The sequence below is a fragment of the Geospiza fortis genome, unplaced genomic scaffold (assembly GCF_000277835.1).
Source record: "Geospiza fortis unplaced genomic scaffold, GeoFor_1.0 scaffold318, whole genome shotgun sequence".
Classification (NCBI taxonomy): Eukaryota; Metazoa; Chordata; class Aves; order Passeriformes; family Thraupidae; genus Geospiza; species Geospiza fortis.
In genome coordinates, this window is record NW_005054371.1 from 2,508,218 (window position 1) to 2,518,621 (window position 10,404).

Genomic DNA, 10,404 nt, shown 5'->3' on the forward strand with positions numbered 1-10,404 from the left:
GGTATATGACAGGTATGGCAGGTTAATATCTTCAGAATGCCTGAAAACTATCTCTCCTGGTATAGCTGTAACATTTATGACAACACAGCTAAAATCAGAGGTATGAAAACTGAACACTTGTACATACTTTTGCACTTCACTTTTTCTCCTCCTTAAGTTAGCCTTTAGCTGGCAACTAGGTATTTTACACAAAAATCAGGTATTTAAAGTCCTCCAGCCTAAAGTGGTACAAAAATACACTAAGGAAGAACTGTCTCTTTGCCTTAAAAAACAAATTACTATTTAAAGAGATACTCTTAGTGCTGACTGTATTTCCAGAACAGGCCTTCTCCTTTCCTGAGAGACAAAGTCTATTTTTTCCAGTACTTTACATAGGACAGCCTACCTTCCTTCCCTATGTCAGTAATGCCATGACATTATATTTGTTTACTCCATGAATTTATGTAGATAGACATTCTCATTGAACCAAAGTTTCAAAGTTTAGCAAAATGTACTCTCTGATGAGGACCACAGCTTCCACCTGGCAGGCTTCAAAGCTGTGTTACAGCAAACACACTCAAGTAAGAATATTCTACTATTCAGACATAGCTGGACTTAAAATATTCACAGTTACTCTGAATGCACATTCAAAGGCCCATGGTTTTGTAAAACAACTGGAAAATAGAGTTTCTGTAAGCTGTGGTAGCTTAAACATTTTTGACACTTGAAGGCAGGCAATAATGTTCAACTTGTAATGCTATTAAATCTTGAAATCATACTTCAGTAATGACAGGACATCAGCAGACTCCAGAAGCAAAAGATTTTGGTTTTTGACAGCAGAACTCTGGACACTTAGTGTTTCCTGGCTCACAGAAGAGAGGTCATTCATATTTTATTTGTTTTATTAAACCCAAGACTATTTAAATTCCTTTTAAGTAGCATCCAAACAATTGCATTATTGCACAAATTTAACATAAAGTGTTTGTAATGATGGAAGACTTATTACCCACAGAAGAAAACTATGAACCAAGATGAAAGCTTTGTCATTTTTATAGCCTTGCTTATTTACAAATAACTACACAGGTGATATGGTTATCTAAACAGAGCTCTTCCCTTAAAACTCTCTTTTCCAAAATTATCAAAACTTGCAAGTCCCCTTTTCTCTCCTCTGTCTCACCCAAAATAGTAAGGATATATCCAAATATGGAACAGTAAATGATTTTAAAGAGACACTTGCAATGCTATGAAGTACAATATTACCACTCAATATGGAGATGCTGTACTTCAGTACTGAACCCAAAAAGCATTTTCTGTAAGCCAAACCCTGTCAGCATGTTCCAGTTCCTCCCAGAGTGATGCAGGAGGGGAATGGGAGAGGAGGTGTGGAAGAGGAACCAATGCTGAGGTGTATGCACCATTACCAAATACCTGAGAATTCTCAGTGCTTTTGGAAAAACAGTGCTTATCTGAAACACTCTACCCCATCACAGTGGCCCTTTGTCAAGAGACACGAATTCCAGCTGAAAACCAGAAGGGTGATCTTAAAGAAATTAACTAATAAAACTTGTATTATTTAGCCTGGCAACAAGGCTGTAAATACTTTCAATAAGTTCTAAGACTAAAACATCAACAGAAGAAAATAAAGAGAGGATAGTATTGACATAGTTAGCAAGCAAACAGTTAAGAGAAACTTTCAGGCTGGAAACTAGATGATCCTAAATTTTGAGACATGACATGCTGAAAGAATATCCCAGCAGGACTAAAGTATTAAAAAGGCAAGTATGACATTGTCCCTACAGACAACTAACAAGTTCTGTTGTCCTACTATGCCCACCAGAGAGGGAGATGCCCATGCTGCTCAGGTACAAAAATCCCTTTCAAGGCTCAGCTCCCACAAAAAGCTAGTCCCCCTCTTTGGACCTTTTGGCTAAGGAAGTAACCATTCATGCTATCATAACAGGCATCCTCTTTCTCAGAAGGTGTATGAAGTCAGAGAAGACACTGCAAAGAAGCCAACACCTCTATTATCTACAATTTGAGAAGCTTTTCCTGTCCTTCTTGTCCCATGGTACCTACCACTGAAGCTCTGTTATGACTGAAGAGAGGAAGCTTGTCCCCACACCTTCTGGGAAAGAGGAGGGGAGGCAGAAAACAGCCCTCCACAAAGCAAGTTACTGCAGTAAGCAGCAAGTTCTAGGATTTAAAAATAAAAAACCACAAACCATATACCACACTTTTGGATAGGGTTAGTCTGTGCAGAGGTTGTTTATCCAGCTTGATCCTTCTATTGCTGTGTCACTCTGTGCCCATATGCTCATGTTTGATATCTGCCACATGGGGGGGGGGGGGGGAAACTTGCCAAAGTTAATATATTCCAAAAACCAAACCAGTTACTCCATTTGTGGAAAGAGCTCCCTGTAGAACTAGCAGACAAAAAACATAGGAGTCCTAAGAAAATGCAGAGAAATTTTGTAACTGAGTTGCTAACATTCAACTCAAATGATGTTTCAGAGTGGGTTACACAACAGAGAAAGTCAAAATACTAATTGAACTCTGCTGTTAGATCAGTTAGCACTATCACCTGTTATCTGGTTTTGATTTGCCATCATACTGAGCTGACTTTCCAAGTAGCCTGACATCATCTTGGTGAAGGAAAACAGTATTGCACATCTGTGAGCCTAAGGAAGAAAGCATTTCTTAGCTGAAGGGGAACAGCTTTTAAATTAAAACACACTACACAATTTGGTAATGCAGAGCCATCTACATAGCTTACTTGTGATAAAAGTTTTTAAGATGCTCCAGCACCACTAAAATGGGATTAAAATTATTTCAATTAATTAATTAAAATAATAGTACAGATGAGTCCTAACAGGGTTTCCGGTAATTGCAAGGTAGATGTGAAACCAACAAACAGATGCCACAAACAGAAGCAACACTAGTTTAGCACAGGCAGACTGCTGAGAACAGGTTGAGGGAGTGTTCCTGATAACACTACAGGTACTACCAGCAAGAATCACAGTTTGCATTCAAGTGTGAGATCTCAATCTGACATAAACCCAAGATTTCATCTGAATAAAATAAACGAATAAAGAAGTTTTGAAAAACAGATGATACAATTGTTTATCCATTGACTTGTTACTTAATAGGAATCTACTTTATTAAAACTACAAGAATAGTTTTAACAGCTTTTGGCTAAGTCTGTGACAGAGGAAAAGCAGGGAACACACTTTACTCCAGGCAACCTCTGGAAGCCATGAAGCATAGCAACAAGTATGGTCACTGCATTGTAGTTTGAAAGTGACAGATTGAGATTACTTGGCCTATCACTGCAGTGGAGTCTCACAGGCAACTTCACATTTAGTTTAAGTGTAGTCCCAAAAATTAACTCATCACTACATTCCTATTTACCCCGTTTTTAATTATAAAGTTCTCAGGTTCTAGCTTAATTGAGTTCTTCTCCAGAAAGCACAATAAAGTTGGAATTTTTAGAGCTCATTCTGCTCCAACTCTGGTTTGAGTTGGATAATACATCAAGAACCTCTAAACTATTAAAAAAACTATGGCCATAGTGCTCAAATGTCAACATTAACCAAAGGCATTCAAGTGGTACCATTCCTTCACATCATAAATTTCATCTTTCCTCTTCACAGCTAATCTGAAGAGAGCTCACTTTCTACCCACTCCATGGAGCATTTAAATGTGCAGACTGAGGTGTGCAATGGCATTTCCCTTAACACACTTCTTCCAATTCTAGTTACAAAGTGCTGGTGAAAGTTCCGAGGGGCTGTCCAGAGTCAGGTATCCAGCATGGCTATGTTCATTTACAAGTCTACAAATATACAGCAGAACTGTATCAACTTAAAAACTACCATGGACGGTAACAAACACATATTTCCTATCTTACTTCTGGCAAAGGAATGTATCTGTTCTTCTGCCAAGCTTCTTGTAACTGAGTAAGGGAGCGAAACTAACTTCTTTAATCCACAATCTTATGGTATAATTCAAATCTTAATTTTTATTAACAGTTTTTTATTGTAGACTATGATCTGCTAAATATAAAAGGCAGAATATTACCAAAGTAAGATATGGCAGCATCCATTATCATCATATGAACTTGAAAAACACTGTAGAATAGACTGCAGCAGATCTTTAAAGTACAAGCTGCAACACTTGAATTTGTGGCTTAAAGTTTGCCGAAGTTATGCAGCTTCATTAAATGAGATTCAGCTGAAATTGTGTTTTCTCCAGCTGTTTAACTTAAAGATCTCATACCTACCTAGCTATGCAGCTGCTTCACAGGTGCTGTTCACTCAGGCTTATTGACACAGCTTATGACTGTCTGCTGCCCTTGTTCAGCTGAGCGATTTCCTACCTTCCCCCTCACCCCTGTACAGTGGGCGAGTTCATCAAGCCATCACACCTGAAACAACTGCAAAGCTCAAGACAAGTGAAGTTTTAAGGAGAAATTACGGTTTGCAGTCAGTCAGTTGATTATAAATAAAGTGTATCCCCAAAATAAAGAGGAAGAAAACACTCACTGTCTAAGGAAGGCAGAGTTCCAAGTTTAAATTCAGCATACAGCTTATTAACATGCGCCCTCAGTTACTTTCTTCATTTGTCCTCTTTAAATGCACAGCCACATCTCACCTGTGATCAGAAGATTCAGTTACACTGCAGACACCTTCCAAGACAGGACACTCCCTACACTGAATAAGCTAATTACATAAGGGATTTGACATTAGAAGACACAGAACATTATTAACTTGGATAAGATGCCATCCTCTAGCCTTGACATTAACCACATCTTACAATATTACCTTGTCCAAAAACACTCATCTACCACATATTCCACAAAGGCATATATAATGTAAAGAGAGCTTCTCCCCACTAACTGCAGGAGTTAAAGTAAGCAACTAATCATTATACCAGTATCAAGGACATGTAATTCAAGTCCCTTGATGAGTGGGTGGGATGCAGGTGTGTGTTTTTCCTTTTCTTTAGGGCTGGAGGGAAGGGGGAGGAGGGCAGGCATGGGGGATATTGGAGTCCTCCCTGACTAGCGTTACTAGGCATTGTTTCCATCTTTTCTTTTTTGGTGCCTCAACTCATTTATGTTGCTCCTGATCCTACAAAAACTCAATGTTTTCAACTCAGACAATACTATACAACACTATTTTTTATTTCCACGCTTATTTACCTGTACTTTTACATCTAAGCAGTCTTGGACTAGAGCAGAGGCACAGAACAGACTTCAAGCACATAAAAGCCCACACACAGCAAGATCATTTCTCCTGCCCAGAGCTGCTAAGACAAACTATCACAAGCTCAAAGTAAGACAAGTAAGACAGAAAAGGAGAAAAATGAGGGAGAACAGAAAAGAAAACACAGCTAAATATACACCTAGTTACCTTGGCGCATGAGTTTGTCACAGACCTATTTTTCCTAATAGTTTTACTATTAAAAGCTACACCTGAAAATCAAGGTAAAAAATTAGTTACTGCTCCGCATTAACAAAAACTGGTATTAACCATGCTTCAAACAGCCAGCCACAAAACTGACAGAGGTGCACACTGCCAGTATTAAGTCTAATGCCCATCTCAGGGCTTGACAGCCTCCTGAAAGTTTAACAATTTTGTTCCCAAAAAACCACACATACCTCAGAAAAAAAAAGAACACATTTGTATTCTTTTATTTCCAGCTTTACAAAAGTCTAGCAACTATTTGCCCTTCTTTACATTAAGTTTAGTTATTTGGACTTCATGAAACACAACACAAGTTGTCAGCAACAAGTTGCTATGAAAGCAGAATAAATGTGAAATATACCTTGCCTTCCAGATCTTAAAAAAAGCCATCTTATTCGAAAAGTAGCAGGGACCTCAGCTTCCAATTTGAAACACCAAGTTGCTCCCTACAACTCAAGGTTTACATTCCAGAAGATGACTCAGACCCTTTCATACCTTTCATGATGGTCAGATCTCTGCAGTTCAGCATGTGCACTTTCTTGTGGACACCATCAAAGCAAATCATGTAGAAAACACTCAAGAAAATGGTATTTTTTCCCCTCCAGTCCATAAGCCAGCATAGTATTACTACACACTGATAGAATCATTCCAGTTTCTTCTCCAAGAATACCTCTGTATGTTTGTAAAGTTTGGGGATCTTTCTCCTTTCTTACCACTGAAGAAAACAGACCTCTTTTTAGCAGGCTGTAATCAATGAAAAACTAATCAAGGGTATAAGAAGTCAAATGAGAGAAGGGCCAAGTAACTTCCTGAGGTTTCCAAACTTTCCAAACAGGCTTGTATGATACAGCACAAGAGAGGCTTTTCTGCAGCAACTGAGGGCAACCATGGCTTCAACATCATTGCTAGTATTTCTCATGCATCTCCAATATTGAAGTCCAATATTAAACTATCATGATTAACTTTTATAATAATACAGCTAAGTTTTCCATTTCTCCTATATGAAAACAGTATTTCCATTTTTCCTTACAGAGCTGACCATCTACTGCTCTCGGGGCAGTTTGCTGCCATATTTGTACCAAGTACCTTCATGAGTCAAGTTAGACTGGCAACAGTCAGTACCTTGCAAGACAAGCATCGTCACAGACAAGGAGAGTAAAGAGATTGGTTCTGTGCGCTTGGACCCTGGCTGCCAGACAGAACTGAAGGAGAATATGCATATTTACACAGTTGGACTCTACCAACTTGATGGCAGCATTAGGAAAACAATTGCTCCTCAAACTGAACTTCGTACTAAAGCAACCATTGCTGGTATCTGAAAGCAGGCAGGAGAAGCCAGTTGACTTAGTTAGCCCTGTCCTCCACAGACACTGTACATTTGGGTAGCTAAAATTTCTTTGTTTGCAGAAGATAACTTTAAAACATGAATTCAGCACCTGTTTTGTTAAAAAAAGTGATCCTGAGACGAGTGGCTACATACAAGCATTTTTGTCATTATTGCTCACCACTGAGAACTCTGAAAATAGTCGTGCTCCTTGAGAAGCACTTTATATAAATTAAAAAAATACATCAGTGGGAAAAAAGTTAATATGACTTTTTTTGCAGTTACCAACTTCATGTCCTATGTTAAAACTGATCTATGGAAACCCTCAGCAAGAAATTGCTTCATATACTACCATAAATCTGTTGTGATACTATGCAGTGATTAAAATACTAAGAACACATTTAAAATATTACTTCTTCAGAAAACTAAGCATACTCACTCAAAACTAGTATGTTACTCTATCAGAAAAAAAATCCACTGTGGTACTACCTTCAGAGTCAGTACTGAATGGGGCAGTGACACCTTGATGAAAAGAGTATAACAGAGTCAACAAAGTGCTTTACAGGGAGTGTTATGAATTTGACAGGTGATGAACAGGACAGTGATCATCCAACAGGCCAACGGGAGATCCCAGAAACATCCTGGGTTAAGTTTTTGCCAAAGCTCTAGTTCACCATGTTGTAAAACTTCAATATCTGATTATTGATTTTTGTCACAAAAATTTAACCTCAGTGTGACAAAAGACAGATCTCTGACCAAAAGCGTTCTACATGATGCTTACCAAGTAGTTTGTTAGAAAACATAGCATGGCCTATAACTGCAAGATTAACACAGATAGCTGTGAGATTCATTTAGCTGCAAATTAGGTTCAAACATGTAGTTTACTTACTAACTTTCCTACTGCTTCGGCTTCATCACTTAGAAACAAAAGGAATTTAGTCAGGTTATGCTTCAGGACTGCTGCAGGTAAGTAACTGTACTTATCAGTGATGTAAGGATCCACATGGAAACTGATCATGTCTCCACTGATGGCATTAAAGACAAATGCATTTTATTTTTGCTATGCTGCTGCAGAAGGAATAGTGTTGTTGTCACCTATGGCTTTAGGCCTCAAATTTACGAATGATTTCATAAGAAAAAGTTTCCATTACAGTTTCTTTTCTGTAATATTTACACTCTGGGTTTGAAGACAGTCAAAGTACAATACAAAAAGGAAAACTAAAAAAAAAACAAAACAAAAAACAAAAACAAACAAACAAAAAAACAACAAAACAAAAAACAAAAAACCAAACAAGCAAACAAACCACCCAAAACCTGAGCATGATTCCTGATTAGGAATGACAGCTTTGATTATTCATTGACTGGGAAGATGCAGAATATTTCCCCTAATGGTCATTTTGACCTGAAAAACTTTTGCAAGACATCAAAAGACTCCATTTTCATAAGCTCTTACTCAACAGGTTGGCACTCCTACTGAAGTAGATCTGCTATATTAATAAGCAGTAATGTCACACTGTGGATGACCTACAATCTTTCTACTAACAGCTAAGACATGTTTAGGCTCCTACCTATGCAACCACCTGGAGACTGAAGATTTAAACGTTGTTAGCTCAAGTTTACTACTCATTTTTCTCAGAAAAACCCTAAGAAAGGGAAAAAAATCTGATTACCTGTATTTCTAACAACAAGAAGATATACCAAACAATAAAACTTAAAAACACCTTCGCATTTAAGATCAAAAGAACTGAGCTGCTCACAATCAGCTGCATTTTACAAATACAGAAACTACTACAAGTTAAAAACATGTATATTGCCAAAAACTTTAAGCATTATTTTCAGAATTTATTCACCAGACCATTGTTTTTAAATTTCTTAGTTAAAATACAACATATTTCGTTAAAATATCAGCTGCAAAAACTGAAATACTAAAATTTTCATTAATAGATTTAACTCCTATTGATATTTATTAAATAGGGTACCAAGAAATAGAAAGATATAGTTATTTTTCCAGTACCTTCATGTCTATTACATATATTTTTGCATACATAAAATACAACTCGCTTAAAAACTTATAGCCTAACAAAAACCTTAATTAATCTCAGAAACCTCAAAAATCAAATGCAAAAAAAAATTTTTTTAAAAATTAAAAATTTAAAAAAAAACCAAAAACAATCCAAACCAGAACCCCACCTCTGTACAATTAGAACTCTAGTTCTGAGAGTGAAGAGGAAGAACTGAAGAGACTACACCAGAGATAAACAGAAATAATCACAGGAATGCTTGCTAGCTTTTGAAGTCTTACGAAAGTATATCCACAGTGTTGGTTCCCACAAGAAAATTTTGAAAAATGTATTTAAGTGCTCAGAATTCCTCTTCTTGCTCATTATGATAGATGTACTCCCAATTTATCAGCTGGTAACTACTCAATTCCTCTTTATGGCAGCCTTTAAAGCACCAGGAAGCTCAAAATTCATATTACACACAACAAAACAGTGGAAGTTAGTCCGAGTTAAGTTTTGCCTTACAGTGTTAGAAGCTCTGAATCAGTACTATTTTTGCTGAACAAGGCAGGAAGAAAAAAAAAACAACCTGAACTGTCTTTTTAGAGGAAAAAAAGGATTTAAAATAAAAATTATTACTGGATTGCTACACGTAATAAAAACACTCCCAAAACAAACTACACACTCTCTGAAAGCGTTCCTAAGTTCTATGCCAGACTTACAGAATAAATTTAGGCCAGTACCAAGCACTCATTTCTTCCCCGTGTGTAAATGCGACACAATCAGGCCTCACATGCAGGCCTCTCTCTCCAACACAGGCAGGACCTTTGTTCGATACGTCGATGTTTTTCCCCCAAAGCCCTTGACATAACTTTCCATTCTTTCCCCTATTATTTTCCGGTTCCCCGTCTAGACTTTGGGACTGCCGAGCCGAGCAAACCCCCGCCTGCCGGAGAGCCCGAGCACTCGGAAGGGGGAAGGGGGAACAATAAAAAAGTTGGACACAGGAAGACAGGCCTGCAGGTCTGGCGAGAGCCCCGGCCTCGGCTCCTTCCCTTGCCCGGATCCCCGGGGCAGCGGCCGGGAGCCCCAGCGCCACCAGCCCCCTCAAACTTGTGCCACGACCCAGCCCCCCGGGAAAAGGGAAGGAGGAAGAGCCAGGCAGGAAAGGCAGAACCCAGCGTTTGATCAGCCTCCAAGTACGACGCATTATGCAAGCAAACGCAAGGACCAGGCAACTTGCTTCTTGACTGAAAACAAGAAAAACATCAGCTCGAAAACATTTAGCTGCGAAAATAATCCCTTTCGTGGGCAGCCAGCTTTGTGACTCCGACCCCACGGGCGCCTCCGTTTTCTACCCACCTTCTTCCTCCCCCCAAAAAAGCTTGTGAAATATGGACGCCGGCCGATTGTTTAGCATTTTTACCGAGCTGGGCAGGAGGAAAAGAAAAAGAAAATGCTATTTTTTCCTTTAAGATATTCTCTAGCTTCTTTAGAGGGGAACAAAAAATAAAAGGGGGGGTGGGAAAGAAAGGACCACTAAGGAAAAGGGGGCCAAGCGGAGTGGGGGAGGGAAGACAGGGAAGGGCATCGAAATCGGCACGGCAGTGTCAACACTGACACTGCCCTTTTGTATCAG

The 10,404-nt window shown here is 38.7% G+C and overlaps 1 protein-coding gene across 1 annotated transcript; it reads right to left on the reverse strand.

Annotated features, from left to right (window-relative positions):
- Positions 1 to 9,483: 9,483 nt before the first annotated feature.
- On the reverse strand, positions 9,484 to 10,112 carry LOC115948293. Its single transcript, XM_031060033.1, has one exon. The coding sequence runs from the start codon at positions 9,973 to 9,975 to the stop codon at positions 9,484 to 9,486; it is 492 nt and encodes a 163-aa protein (XP_030915893.1). The 5' UTR covers positions 9,976 to 10,112.
- Positions 10,113 to 10,404: the final 292 nt, after the last annotated feature.